General features: G+C 43.3%; 1 protein-coding gene across 7 annotated transcripts in view; it reads right to left on the reverse strand.

Annotated features, from left to right (window-relative positions):
• Positions 1–22,339, reverse strand: part of PKHD1 (PKHD1 ciliary IPT domain containing fibrocystin/polyductin) — a 443,479-nt gene that overhangs the window by 397,694 nt on the left and 23,446 nt on the right. For 6 of the 7 annotated variants that reach the window (XM_084755074.1, XM_084755075.1, XM_084755076.1 and 3 more), the window contains exons 11-24: positions 21,462–21,532; positions 18,758–18,859; positions 18,456–18,551; positions 16,083–16,224; positions 15,468–15,582; positions 14,129–14,407; positions 13,185–13,274; positions 12,990–13,080; positions 11,669–11,811; positions 9,197–9,324; positions 8,376–8,551; positions 4,942–5,080; positions 3,446–3,567; positions 872–1,056 (exon numbers count right to left, since the gene is read on the reverse strand). In XM_084755074.1, the coding sequence (XP_084611200.1) occupies positions 872–1,056; positions 3,446–3,567; positions 4,942–5,080; positions 8,376–8,551; positions 9,197–9,324; positions 11,669–11,811; positions 12,990–13,080; positions 13,185–13,274; positions 14,129–14,407; positions 15,468–15,582; positions 16,083–16,224; positions 18,456–18,551; positions 18,758–18,859; positions 21,462–21,532 (1,879 nt within the window). The remainder of the gene's footprint in view (positions 1–871; positions 1,057–3,445; positions 3,568–4,941; positions 5,081–8,375; positions 8,552–9,196; positions 9,325–11,668; positions 11,812–12,989; positions 13,081–13,184; positions 13,275–14,128; positions 14,408–15,467; positions 15,583–16,082; positions 16,225–18,455; positions 18,552–18,757; positions 18,860–21,461; positions 21,533–22,339) is intronic. The other variant, XM_084755077.1, reaches the window with a different exon arrangement.

Genomic DNA, 22,339 nt, shown 5'->3' on the forward strand with positions numbered 1-22,339 from the left:
AAGTTATTACAAATAATAATATATGATATAATGATATTATAATATATAAATTTTATATAATACATAATGTAAAATATATGTATAATATATAAGTAATATATAAACAAATATTTTTATAAATAAAAAGTGGCTAATGAAAGTGGCAGTAAAATACAAGGATGTTCATTTGCAAGAAGAGTTGTCAAAAGAGGCACAAAAACTCAACACATTAAGTATTTTAAAATGTTGCCTCTATATGCTTCCATCTTATTAGTTTATAGTTTAAAATATTAAAATAAAACATAAGAAAATAGTGCCTTAAGATCAGAGCAAAGATTACACTCTTCTTCCATCTCACTCCAAGAGTTTACTTGACAAAGACCGTATTATCTCATGTTGCCATATATTTTGGTTACAATTTCATCTTGGGATTCATTTATATAATAAGCAAGTGCTAGATGATCACTAGGTTATTTTTTTAGATGTTAAATATGCAAGAGCATCTGGCTTTGTCATTATCCAAAGACAGGAAATCTTTCTCTACGCTCCCTTCTGCCATGCCATCTGCCTCGTGATGTTCCAAGTGCATCACATCTGCTGAGATTCTCCACTAACAGATGTGGAGCTCTGTGGTGGACACTGACCAACAGCTCCCCTCCCTGCACTGGAAAGGAAGGCAAGCACTGGGTTTAATGAGATGAGATCTGAGATGTGACATTCATGTTGAAACCATCGAAGAAGGATGTGGACTCTGTCCGCTAGAGTCATCCAAACAGCAATAATAACCTGTGACTATCTGCATTCATACAGTTCTGAATTTCTTCTTTTTACAAATTTTCTCCAGATTGCTGAATCTATACCACAAACAAACAAAAACATTGGGTATACCTACCCTGATAAAATTGGGCAAATCCCCAATCTGAGTAGTCCAAGAAAGAGTCCACACATGTTCATAACAGGAGTTTAGATCCTCTGTCACAGTGAAGTCACTGGCGTTGAGGTATCCAGATGTGGACTCATCAGCATTGTCCTGCAATAGCTTGTGAAGCTGTCTAGCAGACATTTGCACCGGAACATCTGTGAGGCAAGTGTTTAATGCAAAAAAAACAAAAACAAAAAAAAAAAACATGATGCTAGTGAGTGTGCATTGCAGGTGTCAGCATCAAAGATAAAAAGATAAAAGAAAATAAACTCCAGGATGTGTGCTAAATGTGCAGGAGACCATCAGAGTCAACATATCACATAAGAGAATCTTCTGCCTATTTAAAATTATGTCTGTCCCAGAAGTAGATGCCCACTTCTTACAGTCCAATAGTTCCATTGATGTTATGCCACACAGAAAACAGGGAACCTGCTGTATCAGACAAAAACTGTCTCAACTATCAACTCCAAACATACGCTCCACACACCTTTGTAATGGCTGAGAGTCTAATTAAATGTTGGCTTTTCCTTGGAAAAAATTTAGCTGGTCCCGTGAATGGAGAAAACTTGGCCACTTTTCACAGGGAGTAGGGGAGGTGTACAGCAGCTGACACCCATAAAAGTTAGCCACCCCAGCTGAGGAATGCTGGTACTTTATTTTGCTTTCTCTATTAGAAGCTCCTCTAAGCCCAGCCACCTGCTTTCCCATTCCGCATCCCCACAGAGAAATAATAAATCTCTGTGCTTCATACTTTACCAAAAGTTTCCATTTCATTAGCTAGTCCCAACAGCCCTGTGAGATGGGCCATTTGGGCACCTTCGTGCCTACCTGAGGGATGAAGGAAACGAACTTTAATGATATTAGAAAGCTTGCCAAGTCAGTGAGTCAGGTTTAGATTAAAATTCAGGCTGTTTGTCACCTGCTCGAGAGCCTTCTCCTGGAATGCCACACTACCCTGAAGGGTTAATAACTTACCACTGTGTTTCCATGAGACCAACAACAGTTCTATCGTTAAAAAGCGTTTCTCTACATTTGCGCGTAATTTTGGGTCTGTAGTGATTTCAGAACGTTGGGCTAAAGCTGGCTTTCCTAAGTGGCTCAAGCAGTAATGTGACACCAGAAAAGTACCTCTGCAGATACTCTCTTGTTTGTGAGACGTATAGCTTGATGATTCATACCGTAGAGACAAAGGCACTGTGGACACTGACCCATTTTTCAGACTCTAAAAACCAAGGAGCCTTCGGCTTTTCCTTTTCCTGTGTTGTCCCATTATTGTAAACACACCTGTTTGCCTCCCACTCAGGAAACTCTTTTTCAGGAAATCGGACTTGGGGGCATGTACCAGCTAGACATGCAGCCTTCCTGAATGCCTCTAGCCTCCCTTCTGAAGACCCACACTCTACCAATATGCATCACTAACATTATTGAGCAATATTGGTATCCCTTCTAATATTCTATGCTTTATAAAAAGTGTATACTGTCGAAGTGCTTAAAACACTGTGCTGTGTCTTAATCTCTTTCAAACTTGGGTGGCCACTAAAATTCTCAATAGCACAAGACAGTGGCACTACATTTAACTCTCAGGGACATGGGCAGAATGGACTATGGCCTAGGAAGTTCTAAAAAGAAGGTGAGTTTGAACCTAAAGTACCCTGGTTCACATCCTGATCCTATCATCGACTATTTATAAGACCCTCAGGAAGGCTTCAGTGTGGCTGGCTAAATTCCACCCCTGCACAAAAAAATAAAATTAAAATTAAAATTAAAATTAAATAAATAAATAAATAAAACAGTGTCCTAATCATTTGCAAGGCCAGAGAATAAATACTGTCTCATGTGATAGAAGATATGGTCAAGTTAAGACTTTGAGGGCAAGAGTTTGTCATGCATTATGTAATACAATCTTGTGTTTGCTTCAAGACCAGGGAAGAGAAGGATTTGAGACAAAGGAAACAGGCTATGATGACAAGCTGAGGCTAAAGCCATGCAGCTTCAGCCAAGGAATGACAGCATCCACCAGGGCAGAAAGAAGCAGCCAACAAAATCCCCTAGAGCAGGGACAATGGTGGCCCTACTCACACCTTCATGTGGGGGGCTTCCAACCCCAGAACTAAAAATAAACTTCTATAGCTCTAAGTCTCCAACACTGTGATAATTTATTATAACAGCCTCGGGGAGCAAATTCACTCACTTTCCCTATCTACAAAATAAAAAGCTTGGGGCGGTGGTGGTGCATGCCTTTAATCCCAGCACTAGGGAGGCAGTGGCAGGTGGATCGCTGTGAGTTCAAGTCCAGCCTGGTCTATAAAGTGAGTCCAGGGCAGCCAAGGCTACACAGAGAAACCCTGTCTCAAAAGCCAAAAACAAACAAGCAAACAAAGAAACAAAAAGCTTGGGATTGTACAGTCGGTCCCTTCCCATCGCTTTAATCGGAAAATCGCCACCTCAGACCCATCATCCTAACTGCTGGACTCACAGGCTACTATTCTCCCTGTGTACCCCAATGTGTACATGGCAATCATTGTACCCCAATTGCCCCTTTACCAGGTATCACTTTATCAGAGAGGTGGAGGATGAAGCGTCCTCCCAAAGGCGGGCTTGTCCTTTGAAGTCTCTGTGCTGCCACCTCAATCAGTTCAGATCCGGTTCCCTCAGTGGGCACGTAGCTGTGACACATCAAAAGCAAAGCATTAGCCACAACAGCTATGTACCTATGATTCTAGGCTATGAGGTCCAGCTCCCAGATATTGGATGATCCTTTCCCACCACTGCAGGAACCGTGTGCTATAAATAGCAGGTTCTTTAAGAACATCTATGAGCACAGGAATCCGAAGCAGCAAGCCAAGTCTTCCACCCACCTGCCACCCCACCTCTGGTTCAAAAAGGACGTGGCTTTCTAGAGTCTCATTTGCATACCCAGAGTCAATGTGCCGTGGTTCATAAATGCCCCCCCCCCCGCCCCAGCACCTTTTGCTGAAGCATCTACACACACTGCCGGGGGGGGGGGGGGGGGAGGGGCTACTTTTGATAAACAAATGGATCCGAATAACTGCAGCATGACCTGAGATGGTACACTGTCCAGTCACTGCCCTGAGCTGACTAGCTGTCCTTCCTTCACAGACACAAAGGTCACAGGTTGAAATCCTAGCCCCTGGGGACAGAGCCTTATGACGTTAGACCTCTGATCATGTATGGAGCTGAGGCTCTTTGTAAGGTAGGCCCCAGAGAAGCCTGGCTCTTTTCCTTCGTGGCCCAGGGACTTGAGGAAAATGCTGAGTGGAAGGTCATTGGGAATACTCTGAGAATGAACCTTTAACACAGTAACACAGATTAGTTTTAGTATTTCATAGTTAATAATTGAGAGCCATCCAATATGGTGAGAACATGTGCGTGCATGCGTGTGTGTGTGTACAAGATATTTGTATATTTATACACATGTGTATATAGAGTGCACACAGTATATACAAGGCAGGATATTTCAATTCTGCTGATCCTGCTGAGTTTAAGTAGAAATTGAAAGAATAGCAATACATATGGTCCTGGAACTTCAAAGAGGCTGAACCTTAGTCAACTACAGCTAGGAACAAGGTGCCACTGAGAAGCCAGGCTTGTGATGCTCTAGTGCCATCTGCTGGCAAGTTCTCAGAAATGTCTACTTTTGTTTCTTACACTGCTTGAAAGACACTGGGACTGCACTTAGGGGAATAAATGGAAAACAGTGTTTACTCTGATCAGCATAAAAATTAAACTAGCTTAAAACAAATTCAATAGAAATAGGTTCATAAACTTTGCTGGCCACCACTAGGTTATTGAAAATGTAAATTTTCAGACCCTACCCCAAACCTACTGGGTCCCCCAGCGTATTGTCTTTTTAAAAAAATCTCCACTTGAGTCAACACATCACACTTGAGATGAGATGAGACGATTGCCTTAAACAGTAAGCTAAGGAGTTTTCCTGTCCGAATAAAAGCTGTGCCTGTGTGCACCATAGCCAGCTGTGAGTACAGAAAAGAGACCCATCTAGGAAAACCACCCCTTACCACACAGTGATGAGAGGGAGCTCTGAGCCGCATCCTGCCAACCAGAAGGTTACGCCGTAGACTGGAGGAAATCCCACCACAGAGACAGACTCCACCAGATTCCCACCTGGGCTGGCCAGTGCAGAATCAGCTTGAGAAACTAGAAACCAGGAGTCCCATTAGTACCAAAAAACTCAAGATAAAGGTGACTTGTAAAGTGGACATATCTGGGCTGGAGATGGTGAAGTCAGTCAGAAAAGTGTGGGGCGGGGGGCAGGGGCGACAGGACCACATTCAGCTTATTATCAAGAGGAGAATAATGCCGTGGTATAGGAAGACAAAGATCAACTCAACTCCGCAGCAAAAAAATAAAATGAAAAATAAGCCCTTGCCAGCCAAACACCTCATAGAACACCCCCCACGTTCTATTGTGCAGGTAACAGTCACCCCTTCCTTCCCACGTGCTCTGGAAACTTGAGTGACACACAGACAGACGGTCCTCCCTAAGGACGCCATGCACCTGAGGAATGTACTAGGCCAGCAATCCAAATGTTTATGAAATGACGTGTGTGCAGAAACATGCAAAGTCAAATCCTGCTTTCCCACTTCCATTGGACAGCCACTCTGCTAATAAACACCGGCCCCCACCCCACCCCCTAGCCCCTCGTGCTCATATTTCTCTTTTCTAAAGCAAGGATCCTGGCATATATGACTAATAGAAATCTTTTGGGCAGGTAGGTCAGTAAGACTGCAGACCTCAATGACCACAAAGCATTCCAATACCCTTTGTCTTCCCATTGGGCACTGAGTAAAAGACAGTTTTCCCCAACAGTTCTTCCAATTCAGATTACAAAGAGTTCAAGGGCAATAATATACTTGTCTTATTCATTTTTTTTCACGTCCATTTTGTTTGTTTGTTTGTTTGTTTGTTTGTTTTATGACACAGGTTCTCCTATGTGGCCCTGGATATCCTGGAACTTACGCAGACCAGGCTACCCTTGAACTAATAGAGATCTGCCTATCTCAGCCTCTCCAGGGTTGAAATTAAAGCCATATGCCACCATGCCAAGTCTGGCATGCCCAATTCCTACTGCAACACTGACACAGGGCAAGTACTCAGTCTGATTATGAGCTCTGCTGAGGAGATCATGTCAGGAATCTTTGGGTTCCATTCTCTCCCTCATCCAGGTTATATACACTGGCAGAGAGAAAGGAGAGCATGAAACACTTTGAGAATAAACCCCTCTTGACCTGGTTTCCTTATACATAGACAAGAGATGAAAGGACAGTCTCAGGTGCTTTTGAAATGAAAAAGATGATGATGATGATGATGATGATGATGATGATGATGATGATGAAGATGATGTTAGTAATAATAATGGAAGCTACCACTGTAGATGCAAAGAACTTCCAGAGAGGCTATTAAGCAGAATAATATGAGTACACAGTATATTGATTAGACAAACAGCATATTGTTAATCATGATGATTGGGCTCAGTTATGTAGTGCATATTGCCATTAACTAAAACTCAGGTGGGTGGAGTTAGTCCCAGCAGAGCAACCTGACAAAGAAGGAAGCAAAGTGCTTCTCTGATCCCAGCCTTCTTTCTTGCCCTCACGTCTCCCTCGTCCCTGTGCTCCTCACCTCTTCCCTGGATGCTTCTAGAAAAGGTGAGGGCAGTGAGAAAGGGAGTTGGGTCCTTGGCAGCAAGGGCTTGAAGAGCAGTGGTTCTCAACACTCTTAATGCTGTGACCCTTCGATAAAGTTCCTCATGTTGTGGTGATTCCCCAAACATAAAATTATTTTATACAACTTCATAACTATAATTTTGCTACTATTATGACTTGTAAATATCTGATAGGCAGGATATCTAATATGCTATGGAACCCTAAGAAGGCTGTGACCTACAAGTTGAGAACCACTGGTTTAGAGGGACAGACGACATGTAATAAAGAGAGAAAGAAGTGAAATGGCACTTGCTATCTAATCTAGAGTTTCCCAAACAATGTGTTTAAATGTATGAAATACTGAATGCCTTAGCCCTCTGGAAATCTAGGCAGTACCTGGGATCACAAACATCTGCCAGTTGTCTTAGACACCAGTTTGGTTGATCATTACAATTTATATCTGAACAATATCATTTTCATTGTGCCAGAGAAAAATTTGAGCAATTAGCAGTGGGTCAGTGTGAAGCCAATAAAACAAATCAAACATGGGATCTTGATTCGCATCAAAGATTATATAAAAATTTTAAAGGGTGGGGATGCTACCGAGTTGACTCTGCAGGTAAAGTCACATGCCATGCAAGCCTAGGGACCTGATTTCAAACCCCAGAACCCATTGAAAGGTGGAAGGAGAAAACCAACTTCACAAAGGTGTCCTCTGGCCATGCATGCATGTACATATATAATTAATAAAATAAAATTTAAATCTAAAAGGATGATGTGATTTCAAGATGATCTTTCTCTCAGCCACTTGCAATCTCTTACCCACCCCCTCTTGGGTCTGCCATTTTTAGGAGAGAGGCTCAAAAGTTGACCATTTTGTAAATAAAATGACAAGTGACAATGCCATAGAGTGTAAAGCTGGTGAGATGGAAGAAACAAGAAACAAATGTGGCAGAATAGAAAAGGGAGCAAAAGTTGGGAGGCTGGAGGCCCTGAGAGAAACTGCGCCATTTGCTATGGCCATTGGTGCTCAGGCATGGCCAACCTCAGTGGGGCTCTTCAGGATGAGCCCAGTGTTCTGAGAGCTAGCGGCCAGCACAGACAGGGAGGAAGACTATCCTAAAGAGAGATTAAAATGGGACTTTGTGGGGAAAGGAATCAGAACTGAACTCAGACTGCATGGCAGGAGTCTGGAAGGACAGAAATTACATCTTGGTCCCTGCAACACCAGCTGTCTATCTGGAGAATCTTAGATCAGACCATTAGGCCATATATAACAGCAAATGTTGTGTGTTGCTTCCAGCACTATCTATGACAGTCACTGTAAATAGAGAGGAAGACCCTGAGGGGCCTAACATAGTAACAATCACAATTTTAAGTACATAAGGTACATAAAGTACATAAATGGTAACTTCATATTAACCATTGGTTAATTTTGATGTCTTTATTGGTATAATAATCTTTATTATACCCATTTTACATATGAAAACATTTAAATCTTCCAAGTCAGAAAGTAGTAAAGTGGGAAAGTAAGAGTAAATGCCCAAAAAGCAAGATAAAATTGTGAGATAAGCAGGAAAGAGAGACAGAGAGACAGACACAGAGACAGACAGACAGACATAGAAGTAAGGGCACACACGCCTAACTCCATCTGCCTTCAAACCAAGGCAGGTGAGTTGAAGAATCACCCATTCTGTCCTTTGGAAAAGAAGAGCAATCTCTAGTGTGAAAGCGTGAGGTAGGCATTTGACAGGCAGGCCCGAGAGAACAGCAGATGTGGTGCTCACCTGTTACATTTGTGTCTGCAAGGATGATCTCATCCACATAGAGCAGGCCTGCCTCCGGGACCACAGGGAAGATGTCAATCCGACGGACCAGAAATGGGATGTTTGCCAGAGAAGACTGGAGACCCTCAGAGCGACGCACACATGTGTCCCAGAGGTTAACGCAAGTGAACTGCCAGCTGCCAAAGCAGAGCAGAGGGTCAGCCTCTGAGTAGGGCCTTCAGGCCCTTAAGGCAAGAACCAGGCAGCTCCCTATGCCCCAGGCTCAACCCACCTTCATCTATACTAAGGTGAGTCACATTTCAAGTCAGTCAGTCATTCAGGATACTAGGCATCAGCAGCACTTTCAGATAACAATGTAATTATGCATCTTAAACAGATTAAATGCCAGGCTCTAACCACAGGACCATCCTGGGTATTTGCTTGTTCACTGAAGTCTAAAACAACGTGAGGACCCGTGAGAAATGTTCAGATAGAAAACAGAATCAACAGACCGGTGTACCTTAATTTTATTACAGACCCACTAGCTAGATGCATTTAGGTCAAGCGCAGATTCTCAGGGCCCCAGTACCTTCTCATCTAGCAGGTCAAAGAATGTCTTGAAAGTTCTATCCCAAAGGTGAGGCTAGGATTCTGTCAAACTCCTATAGTCATAACACTGTCTCTCAAGTCAAACTGCTATGCCAGGTAGAATCATCTCAAAGCCCTGAGTTATTATCTGAGGCCCAAATGGGAAACTCAGGATTCACCTGGACCATTGTCTCCAAGACAACCAATCCACCCTCCAGGAGGCAGAATCCACCACACCTTCCCATCATCGTTACCTCTCAGGGCAGGGTTCCGTGAGACTCCACTCACAGGTGGCATTCTTCATGGTATTTTGGAAGCCAAATATGAAAGAAGCAACCATCTTCAAGGTCCTATTCGTGTGGCCTCTGTATGCAAGGCAGAGCTGTGGATAGCAGATATGCCCTTCAATTCAACACTGCCAGAATCCAGACAGGATGGGACAAGACCTTGCTACATGTTATGCAAGAGTCTGAGTCCTGTCTTCCTCCGGCTTCTAGTCCAGCAGGAAGCACAAAGTGTTATTCTTTACTTCCTCAACAAAGACAGAAAATAACACAGCTACTACTATCTCTGAGGCCAAGAGAAAATGATAATCAATGGAGAACTTTTTCAACGTCTAGCACTAGGCTCAGCAATGAGGGTTTTACAACGTATCAACTATAAACTCCCTACCTTAACTCAAGCACCTGTGGGCTTTCAGCAAGTCACTGGCCCTGTCCTAGCCTTTCTTCTACTCTAATTCCCAGCATACTTGATTTCTAAACTCAGTACAAATCCTGGTTAGAAGTCCTTAGAGGAGGAATTTCCACACCCCACATACTTGCCTTTGAGGGAGCAGGGTAACCGTTGAGAAAGTTGTCTTCTACAGTATGGGACATTTAGCAGCATCCTGGAGTCTGCTTACTAAATGTCTATAACATTTCTCCCCTTATGACAAACAAATATAATTCTATGCATTTCCAACTCTCCCCTAAAGGGCAAATGTACCCATTAGAATTCTCCTGCAATAGCGAAGAGGTTGAAGATGGATGGGGCCCTAACCTAAGCCAGCTAGTCCAACTCCCAATACAGCTCAGCTGGGAAGAAAGCAGATTATCATGACCTCTGCGATCCCGTAAGCACTGACTTTGGTTTCCAGAACCAATGGGCTGCACCTGTTTATGAAAATGGAAGAGCTACCAAAGCAAGAATGTAACAAGTATTGGAGAGGGGCTGGAGAGATGGCTTAGCAGTTAAGAGCACTAGCAGCTCTTCCAGAGCACCTAGGTTCAATTTCTAGCACACACATGGTGGCTCACAGTCACATGAAAATATAGAAGAGAAACTGAAGATCTCTTCTGGCTTCCACAGTCACCTGTACGCATATGAAAATAGGTACATGAAAAATACCCATACTCATGAAAAAAATAATTTTTAAGAATATAAGTGTTCAGGAATTGGGTCAACTTTTGTAAACCAGTGTGATTATTATGTAATAATTATAAATAACTATCGTTTATTTATAATTTTACATTGTAAATAATTATCCTTGTACCACGGATAAATGTAGCTCTCACCCCTCGCCAAAGAAGCATCTTCCTGCTGCAGCCAGAGACCACCACAAATATCTACAACTAGTCAAAATGCAGAAAACAACTGAGCATGGAGTGCCCAACCTGGGCTGATGTATCTACAACACAAGCCTGTACCTAAAGCTCAAGAAACATTTTGGAGGAGGGGGCAGAAATATGTGACGACCCAAAGGGCCAGAATGTCTGCTACAGATGGCATCTTTTATATGTGACAGCTAAGCTGCACCCATGAAACCCCAACAATATGATATCCCGAAAAAGGCCTGCACAATGGTAAGACCAGGTACCATTCCAAATGTGGATGAGGCAACCTCAAGTCCCAACCATAGATGAAGACCTACAGGCAGCTAAGGGCTGCTGAGAGAGGGAAAAAAATCAGTCTTCCTCAGACTAGCCCTCTGATAGGCTATCCAATCACAAATGGCCAGCTACAAATGCATAGGCACATGGACAATATTAAATAAACTCAGAAGGGTGTGTGTGTGTGTGTGTGTGTGTGTGTGTGTGTGTAATAATTAACAACAAATTATGAATTTGAGAAGGAGTACAGTAACACAAGAGGAATTGAAATTTATGTAAATACAGCACTAATGTATATTTTTTTTAATTAAAGAAACAGAAATGGTGGTAGGTATTTCCGTCAATCCACTAGTTACTTACATTAATTGCAACAAGGATAATGATAACGACCTTCAGATGAGTCCTTGCTGCTACAAAACATTTTACTATATTATCGAATTAATCTTCGCCACATTCCTGAGAGCTGGACCACAACGTTAGCCATTTTAGAGATGAATAAGTCTTAAGACAGGTTGTACATAAGTAAGATATTAAAAGCACACAGGATGTAGAATTAGACCTCAAAACCAGTGTCTGTCTGAAAGATTTGCACTATTTCTCCAGCTTAGAGAGCAAAGAAAATATCTGACAAAAAAAAAATGCATAGGCCTCCTAGCTAACAGCAACATTCTCAAGTAGCGACGTAGAGGTAGGAGCCTGGAGAAGCACCTAAGAAATGTAAAACGCTAACGCAACACGTGCTATACTAATTACAAAAACCATTCCCTGGTGCTTCTGTTATTTGACTTTGCAGCCCAGAGAATAGTGCCAACTCCTCCCAACCTGCCAAGCTCAAATATGAAAATAGACACTCACGTATGGGTATTCATCCAGTCGATAGCCCTTGCTGGCAGCTGAGGGCTTTAGGGTAAGGTGTCGCAGTTGACCAAGGCTGAATCTGCCACAGAAGGGTTCCGTTGAACGGGTGAGGACCCCATCAGAGCTGGAACCTTCTAGGCCTGCACATAATTCAAATAAACAGGAACAGAGGCATAGCCATGAAACACGGCAGGATGTGTACAGGAAATGAAGAGCAACATCAGCCTCCTCAGCCTAGAAAGAGGTGGAAAGAGTTCAGAGGCCTAGCACCTTCTTACTAGAAGGCTCCAGCTATGAGAAACAACTCTCTGGCTGCCACAGAATGTGGAATACGGATGCCATCTTCTCTATGTGCCAAGATAGGAAACACCATTGAGAAGAAAGAGAAAGGGAATGGCAATAGAAAAAAAACTAATTGTTCATTTATTTGTTGTATGTGTAAGTGTGCCTCGGTGATTATCAATGTACCATTCGCGTGTAGGAGGTAATGGATGTCAATCAAGAGAGGGTATCAGATCACCTGGGATGGAGTGGGTGCTGGCCACTGAACCTGAGTCCAAAGGAAGAAGAGTAAATATGCTTAACCAGAGCCATTCTCCTAGCCCCTCAATAAAACATTTTAGTTCACTTTAGGAATAATCTTCAGAATGTTTTGTCCAGTGATGGGGGATGTCAATAAAGCACAGTAACACATATTTAAGAATTTCTTGTCTACATTCTCACGTAATGATTTTCTTGTATCAGCTAGAAACGGTGCTGCACGCCTGCAGTCCCAGCTACTTGGGAGGCTGAGATAGGACCGTCACAAGTCCAAGGCTGATATGAACAACTCAATGAGAATCTGTCTCAAAATGTTTTTTATAAGAAAAGGGGTGTCAGTGCGGCTCAACTGAAGAGCTCCGGAGGAACACCTGCAAAGACTTTGCTTTTGATCTCCATCATCACACACACAAAAATCATTGATAAGCATTTCAACTTTGAACTTAACAAGATTTTTTTTAATGTTGTATACCCTGTTTAGAATAAAGTCTCTGGGCAGTGTTTCCTTCCACCAAATTGTCAGGAAGATTACTTCTTTGGTTGACACACATCCCAAGCATCTCTCTCTCTCCTGCACACCTAAGCTCCCGCCCACTCCATCCACATCAAGTGTCCATGTTTTTATTTGATTCTATTACCATTTTGGTCAAGAAACAGAAATTGCTGCTATGTCATGAAAGAAAGAAAGAAAGAAAGAAAGAAAGAAAGAAAGAAAGAAAGAAAGAAAAGGGAGGCAGTAATAGAAGAGAAAAGCAGAAGAGGTCAACTCAGGAGACACCTTGCTCAAACCCCAGCTGGACAAGAACACGAGCTGAAACCGGCGTCAGGTTGCATCGCGCCACAAGCAACTCCTCCACGGCGGCTTGGATCTATCAAGATGAATAAAATTGCAGTCGGTCGTTCAAATACCAGGCCTAAAAGCCACCCCTGAAAACTCTCATGCTCACATCATTTAGTGGAAGAAGACCCTCACCTGTTGGGCTGTGGCATTTGCAGGAACTGACTGGCTAGAGACATTGCCCCAAGTAAGGAAAAAGCTTCCATTACCTGACACATTCAACATCTAAAAAGTCAAGAGAAACAAAAATCACTGAGGGTCCTTGGTTGGAGCTTCAGTCTTGGCAAGCCCCTCTGGGCCCTGGTTATTTGGCTCGTTGGTCTTTTTGTGGAGCGCCTGTCATGCCCAGGTCCTCCTATCCATTCCTCCATTTTTCCACACGACTCCCTACACTCTGTCTAATGTTTGTCAGTGAGTCTGACATCTATTTGGATCCGGCACTGGGTTCTCATAGGACAGCTATGCTACGCTCCTGTCTTCGAGCATAGCAGAGTATCATTAATGGTATCAGGGGTTGGCTCTCTCCCATAGGGCAGGTCTCAAGTTGGGCCAGGCATTGATTGAACATTCCTTCAATCTCTGCTTTGTCTTTATTCCTGCACATCTTGTAAGCAAGGTTAATTCTGAGTCGAAGTTTTTGTGGGTTGGTGTTCCCCTCCCTTCACTAGGAGTCCTATCTAGTTAGAGGGTGTCCTTATTATCTCAATAAGATTACATTTTAAAAATACATTCATGAGTCCAGTAAGAAGGCTCAGTAAGTCAAAGTGCATTCTGCTGAGCCTGACCACCTGTGATGAGTATCAGAGACTCACACCGTGGAAGGAAAAAAACCAATCCCTGAAAATTGTCCTCTGACCTCTGAACATAAGGCTTGGCGCCTACAAGCAAGTCACATAAATAATAATGTTTCTTTTTCAATGAAAATAATTTTGATCTTCAAGACCCTATATCCTACATCTGTGGCAGAAGAATTGCAATTTTGACGCAGGTTCCCTTACTCTAAGCTGGTTGCCCTTCCCCTGAGGAAGGCTCCACTCTTCCCGTGGCTCACTTTTAAGGGACTAGAAAGACACACAGACCTGTATTTCTGGAAGTCTCTGGGATCGGGCTTGGATCTGGTGCTTCTCCAGAAGGTAAGTGTTGACCACATCGGGATTGAGCCAGGTGTTGTGGATCTGGACACCAATTCTCATCCCCCGGCTGGGGCCTATCCCATGCTGCTCTGCTTCCAAGTAGTACTTGGCTCCGCCCCGCAGTTCTAGCTTAGCCGTCTTCTGTTGCCAGCTCCCTTTGTTCCTATTCTGCTCCCAAGAGTCAAACCAGTCAGCAGTCCCAACCGCAACAGAGGCTGCTTCTACCTGTGCCCAGAAAAGCCAAGCAGGGACAACACTGAATTTCCCATGCATTTTTTTCATTTTTGTTCTCAAATAATGAGCAGTTGAAAAGCTACTAAGTATTCAGCACTTTCCAACAACTTAGCCCATTCACTTTCGTCCTGTGGCTTTGTGGTGCTTCTCCGCTTCTTCCCCCCCCCTCTCTCCTTCCCTCTCTCTCTCTCTCTCTCTCTCTCTCTCTCTCTCTCTCTCTCTCTCCTTCCCTCTCTCTCTCTCTCCCTCTCTCTCTCTCCTTCCCTCTCTCTCTCTCCTTCCCTCTCTCTCTCCCTCTCTCTCTCTCTCTCTCTCTCTCTCTCTCTCTCTCTCTCTCTCTCTCTTTCTCTCATAGTATTTGGAACAGTGCCTGCCCTAACACCCTATGTCTGTGTGATGCTGTAAGTAGATATTATTAAGCTCTTGAAAGACCTGGAATGGCACTAAGCTCATCAAAATCCATGACTTTCTCCAAGTTGGTCGGTATTTGGCTGTGGAACTACAAAAGGTTGTGTGATCAGCAGAATGGGCAATTGTGGCTAAGAACACCGTCAAGAGCAAATCACTGTCAGGGGGACTATGCAGAACACTGTGGGTCTCTGCCAAAGGCACCAGTGGATGTTGGTGGCTTTCTAAAGGCACAAGGCTGGGACTAGATCCCCACACGGTGCTAACCCAAACAATGGGGAAAAGCCCACGTTTTAGAGTCAGACCAATCTGATTTTGAATTGTGAATGCTTCTCTTATTCAAGTGGTCCTGAGCAGGCCAAACAATCCTTCAAAGCCTCCATTTTCTCATCTCGAGAATGGAGATATGCATATTTCACAGAGATAAGTATTACTGGCAAAGCTATACAACTGTAGCTTAATGTTGGGCTTACAGTACCATTATAGTCATCCAAATTGCTTTCCAGCAACTAATGTTCATGGTCGACCAGTTCAGAATGGCACTTTACAACTACAGAACAGGGAAGCCCTATCTTTGATCCTTTACTCTTTCAAGGGCAAAGGATAATGAGCATAAGAGAGGTAACCCAGAGGAGGGCAATACCTTAGTCCTTGGCTCCTCAGAAAAGCTGAAATGCAAGGAAGCTGGGCTGTCTGCCTGGATCCAGAATGTGTAATTGTTTGTCTCTGGAGCCACAAAGAATCCACTGAGCCGTGCTCTAGAACACAGAGGAACAGAGTCAGATGAGACTAAACGAGGCCTGGGTCCCTGCGACAGCACATGGCAGCCCTTGTCCTTTGCTCCTCATTATGGAAACACCATGGGGTTATTCTGAGCAGTCTAGAAAAAGCAAGCACATCTGCATGAGCACAGCATCTGGGTCCCCACACATCTACAAATCCCTTTGCAGCTGTTCCAGCCCTCAGATGATCATGACCATAGCACAGGACAATGGAGAACCACGGCCGAGACCACTTATCTCCAAAGCAGCTTTAGAGTTACAGGAAATATGGGTTTTACCCATTGGTCTGTATTTGGTTGTGCTGCTACAAAAGGTCATATGATCAGCACAATGACCCACGGTGGTGGAGAACACTGCCAACCCCTCTTCATGTTGAACTGGTTCACATGACAAGTGATCCCCTAAAAAAGATCACTGCTTTCTCCCCTGTCTCCTAGATCACTTAAGTTAGGGTTCCCACTTTACCTACAACATACCTGAAAGGTTGCCCTTCCTTTGACCAAAATCCAGATGGAGAACTGGCATTAGGGACTATCTGCCACCTGTACCCCGGGGTGGCTTCGGTCAGTTCCACACCCTTAGCAGCATCTCCAAATTCAAAAAGAAGGCCTCGGTTACCTGGAAGATACATATAACCCATAACCAACAGATGGTGGCAATTCTCACAAGGATCCCACTCAAATTACAGGGGGAATGGCACTGCAGGTGCTTTCTGGGATGGTGTGTCATCAGAGACCAAGATGGAGTAGTCCTATGAGAGATTCTGTAGATACTAGGGATTTTCTAGAAAGAACGAAAAAACTCTAGCCTCTCAGAAAGACCACCTTGGTTAGAAACATTAAGGAGAGATGTTCTCAGAGGACAGTGGAGAGGAGGAAGACTTTTGCTTCCAAGCCACAGAAGAAGGCCACATCCTGGAGAGGGCACGAAGGAGCAAACAATGCTGTTCAGAAAGGTGGCCTATGTGACGGCAACGTGTGACGCTGGCTGACAGGCCTTCTGAAGTTGGAAGTGAACGGGAAGTCCTGACTCAGCCTTCAAGTTCTATTTCATGAAGCTGCTTTTTCCAGAAAAAAACAAAAAAACAAAAAAACAAAAAGACAAAAAAATAAATAAAAAGCCTGCCAATCCTTAGAGTCTTCAAGTAGCATGGCCTCAATTTGTGGACCTGTATAGAAGACCAATCAGTGCCATAATTTCATTATGTGGTATTTTAACAGATGTTGTACTTATTAATTTACACTTGATATTAAGCAAACCTTGAGGCAAAAGGCATGTGTGCATTGATATGGGATGCAAATCTTGATCAATATCCGATAATCCTCTTGGATGGGCATTAAAGCTGTAGCCAATCAGAACTGTGTATTCAGATTCTAGCTCCGCCCTTGCCTAGATGTTGCTCCTAGCTGGCTAATGCTGGCTCCTTGATGGAGCGTATGATGGGATAAGCAGAGAGTTAAAAGCATGTTTTTTTAATCACTTTAACTCTGGGGTTCCCAACCCCTACACTGTTGCTGTTTTAGTCTGGGCAATTCTGTTGTTGGGCTGTGCTGGACATGGCAGGGAAGGATGATGGGCTGCACCCCTGGTTTCTAATCCCCTGGATGCTAATCTCGTCTTGTGCCCCCAGCCCCCACCCCCATCCCCACCCCCACCCCAGTCTCCCACTCAGCACTTCTACCCCACCTCTCCCACCCTCCACACCGCGCCCCCACCCCCACCCCCACAGGACAAGAATCAGCCGTGTTGGAGAAGTAGGGCTCTGCGCGATGTTTTGCCCTACTTTCACAGGACAAACCTCAAAAGCTTTTCAACAAGGGTATCACTGACTCAAATAGCTGCTTTCCGGAAATGATCCTACCACGACTCAAGCAGGAAGCAAACTCTCAACTAGGGGACCACTTTGTTTCCTGACACAGGAAACACACTTTCCCTGCAGTGCTTCTTTCAGTACTTTTGTCTCCTTGAGTTGGAGCTCTCTTTAAGTACCCCCTGGGAATCCGGGAGCTCCAGAATTCTCAAGCGAGAGCTTTGCATTTGTCTCTGCACAGCAAAGGCTGGTCTTTAGCAAGGTTTCACTCCCTCACTCCTGCGGGGGCAATCTTGCTTACAGGTGCTGAGCCTTTCAGTCTGGCTCACTGCATCTTTGAGCATTAGGTCAGTTCCTTACGCACAGAGCAGCAGCCTGTGGTTCTCGACAGAGCAACATGCCAACCTTCCTTATCCTTCACCGCACTGGAGCCTCTAGTGCTAATGCCTAGCAGGAAACGGGGCGGGGGGGGGGGTGCGGGGGGAGCTTCAAACAAAGACAGACAGGTGGAACCTGCTGCCTTGCCGCCTCCATTTCTGTCTACTGGAGGCAGATGCTTGTGGCCGTGTCACAGCACATCCCCATTTGAGGTATCAGCAGGAAAAATGGCCTCAGGGGAAATAAACAGCATGTAGATATAGCCCATCGTGCCTTACTCTATGACCTACCTACTGCTGCTCTTATGAGCACAAAAGAGCATGCTCCGCTGCTCCTGTCTCCTCAGCTAAAAGTATAAGACCATCCTACCAAATGCGGAGAGGCACTTTGGGCATTCCGTTCAGTAGCCACGGTGTCTTGGTGGCAGTTACATTCCGCCCGAAGTCCACTGTTTAGACATATGGCTGCGGCTGGGAATGCAGTGCCACTCTATGAACGAATGGCTATAAGATATTCCCTGATATGAAAAGGCTTGAGCAGCGACACTGGGGATCCAATCGGTCACACTGCTGAGACAGAATTCAATCCTGTCTCCTGGTACTCTCTGGCTCCTTAAGACAAGGCAGGACAGTTCCCTGAGCAGCCCTAGTGGCTTCCTTACCTGCCTGAGGAGCAGTGAGCCTGGCTCCTTTTCCTGGAGCCCTGGTGGTACACTCTATCTTCCTGGGAGACACATGTCTAATGTCGCATGGGATTCCTAAGGAAAATTCTGAAAGTTCATACATATATCTATAATAAAAGACACTTGCACATACTCATGCATGCAAACATGTACATGCAAATACACACACTAAGGAATGCACACATACATACATACATATGTGTTTCAAATGTAAGAAAGCTTCCACTTTCAGCTGTGAGCCGTAAGAGATAGACACCCCTACACCATGTTAGCATAATTACCTGCAATGGTAACCCGGGCAGAAGGGTCAAAGAAATCCCCTGTAATGGTGATGTCTGTTCTGCCCCCAAGGCTCCCAACTTCTGGAAACACAGATCGGATTTCTGCAAGAGTTTATAAAAATGTAAGCTTCTAAATATATACTGTGATGTGCCGCCCCCCCCCCACAGAAAATAAGAAAAACCATCATCACTTAATTCTTATACTGCAAGTCCAGCAACAGTTGAAATTTTTTTTCTAATAGTCATTTTAGATGTACACAATAACAATACGTATTATACAGGATCAGTCATTATAGGGAAGGTCAACTCACGGCACCAGCAATGGCCTTTGCATTCATATGTGCTCGTATGAAATAAGTCCTTCACATTAAGGACTTAATTTAACGTCAGGGAAGAGTAAGTTACCCCACATGGAAGAATCAACAATGGGTGCACTGGGTGGGGCTTTCACCGCCCAGTCGTTAGCTCCTGCCCATGCTGCAGGCTTCTTCCCAGGCACATGGACTGTCTCCCTCACACTCCTTTCCAGCTGAATCCCCTATTGCAATGTGAAACATACCCACAAGGATTTCACGTTATCCTCTCCTTAAAGGTTTTTTTTAAATTATGTGTAGATGGAGAGGGGTGTGTGCGGCACTTTCAGAGGCCAGCAGAGGGCATCAGACTATCTTGAAGCTAAAGTGATAGGCTGTTCTGAGCTGCCTCATGTGGGTGCTAGGAACTGAACTCCAGTATTCTGCAAAATCAATATGTACTCTTAACCACTAAGACATCTCTCCAGCCCCTCCTCCTTTCTTTAAATACTGACAGTTTAAAGTTTGATTCCTATCAAGCTGGCACTTTCTCAGAAAATTGGGAACAGCTGTACCTCAAGACCCAGCTATACCATTCCTGGGCATATACTCAAAAGATGCTCCACCATACGACAAGGATATTTGTTCAACTATGTTTATAGTGGTATTATTTATAATAGCCAGAATCTAGAAACAACCAGATGTCCCTCAACTGAAGAAGTGTATGATCATAGATACTGTCAGCCTACCCAGGCAGCCCATCAGGGCTCCAAATCACAGAAGAATCATGGAAGCTGAGGTACAGCACCAGGGGCAGGCAGCATGCTTCCTGAAGAACGTTAGATTCATGCATGAGGTTTTTAGTTTGCAAGGACCTTAGGACAAGTTGCAAGCCTCTTAATCTGTTTTCTCAAGAGCAATACAAGGGCATTAGTTCCTATCCTTTAGCTCAAAGAAAGGAATGTTGAGAGTATATGCCAAGCACTCAACAAGGATTTGAGTGTCTTGTTGCTCCTGTCACTGTATCCATCAGTGTGGTTTCTTCTTCGCACCTGTTCTCAAACACACCAGCTAACTGTTTAAAGACAAGAGAAACAAGTGCCAGAATTCAGCCCCTGCAGGAAGGGATGTCTGGACAATGAATGGATGGCATTTGTCCCATGATCTAGGAAATGATAGCTTTCTCTTTTGAAGAGGTAGATTTTTGTTGCTTCTGAAATCTGAACCTACATCACAGTCATGTTTTCAGTGGCTTTGTGATTAAATTAAATTAAAATTTTAATATGAATTTAATAGACACTGGGTGCTCTCTGTAAATAGCCAACTGCCTGCTGGTGAACTATGCTCATAATTCATGTGGGGTCCCACTTTTCTGTGTTGATCTTTTAGTATCAGAGCTTGACCATCAGAGGGCAACACTATTATTAGCTTAGTATCAGGATAGCCAATTCATAAACCACTGAATGAATGCATGAATACAGAGATGGCATGTGAAAATAACCAGAAAGAAATCCTGTTATATTTTTAAGTGCCACCTTCCTTCTGTTACTTTTCAGAACATAGAGGAAGGTACAACTCCTCTTTATCTCATTCAGTCTATATTCATAGACTTTGTATAGAATTCTATAATCAAAATCTGTTTGACAATGCACAAACCAACAGCAGGTCACATCTGTAGCAGTGGTCCCATAAGACAGTACTGGTGATGAAAGATTGTCATGTAGTGACATAAACAAGGCTACTGTAAGGACATATACAATACATACCACACATTTGTGGTGATACTGGTATACATAAGCCTACAATACCAGAGGAAGATGAAAGAAGGGAATGGGGAAAATGTCCACAATTAGTTACATAAATTATGAAATTGTCAAACAAGGATAAAGTGTTAAAATGTATTACAAAGTACAACACAAATATGTACAATCTATATTTAATAATAATTAAATAAAATTACCTTTATCTGCTTGTGATGTTATACTAGTCCCATGCTTTTTCTCATATTTTATAATGCTTATTCTAGCTTATAAAATAAAAGGCTCACTGTAAAAGCAGTACGCTATGTTACACTGACACCAGCATCATGTGTGTCATGTTTACTTCATCTCTTGCTTGCATCAAGAGGCCACAATGCATGATTGGGCTGCAGCATCTACATTTGTGTACATGCAAGCTGTGCAGAAAGTACAAGAACTAAAGCATCTACTGATGCATTTCTCAGAATGTCAGTAAACAACGCAGGGCTATAAGCACATCAAAGCTGACACAAATACAAGCAACTTAATTTCAACCAGAACCAAGAGACCATGTTAATGACCATAGAAAAACTGCCAGAAGAAAAGGAGATTCTAACTCTGGGTGCACTGTGAGGGAAAGGATGAAGAAGACAGGATGAAAGGAAAGAGTACCTGAGTGTGTCTGGTACAGAAACAGGTCCTGCTTGGCACTGATCAGCCAAGCTTCCTTGTGCACTATCGACCTTCAAGGGAAAATAAAGACTTTTGATAAAATGTCACCTATAATTGCATTTTTTTTAAACTTGGCTGCTTGAAAAGAAGCTCAGAGAATAAGTTCTAGTAAATTTAACAACTTGGACACTACCTCCTCTTGATAGCCCAAAAGTAGTATCAATGGATCCAAGCTTGTTTTAGCATAGATAAAATTACTGTATTGGAATAATCATCATATTACAGGATGTTAGAAGTGCAACAGTGAACTTAAATGGGCCTACTACTGAGCAAATGTACACTAGACAGATAAGGTAGATTTCTACAATAGATAAATGGATACAGTAGATTCCTTCGTACAATAGGAAGATAAATACAGTAGATTCCTACAATAGATAGATAGGCAGATAGATAGATAGGTAGATAGATAGATAGATAGATAGATAGATAGATAGATAGATAGAAAGAACAGTAGATTCCTATAATAGATACATTAGATTCCTCAGATAGATAGATAGATAGATAGATAGATAGATAGAGTAGATTTCTACAACAGAGATCGGGTTTTTTTCCTGAGAAGAGAGAAAACAGCTCCATACTTTGAGCTGTATACTCATATATAATGTGTTGATATAATCACAATGAAATTAATGTCAAACCATGAATGCACTTTTAAGGACAAAAACATCTGCCAGAAAGAGAAATAAAGCACACAGAGAAATCCAGAAACCTAATTTATCTGTGTCTCCAAAGAATGACAACTGTGACCTCTCTCCATCTTGAAGAAGATGATTCCCTTAATGACCCAATGTGTCTCTGGAAACTGTTACCCACAACAC

This window comes from Acomys minous (genome assembly GCF_964271855.1).
Source record: "Acomys minous genome assembly, chromosome: 13".
NCBI classification, from domain to species: Eukaryota; Metazoa; Chordata; class Mammalia; order Rodentia; family Muridae; genus Acomys; species Acomys minous.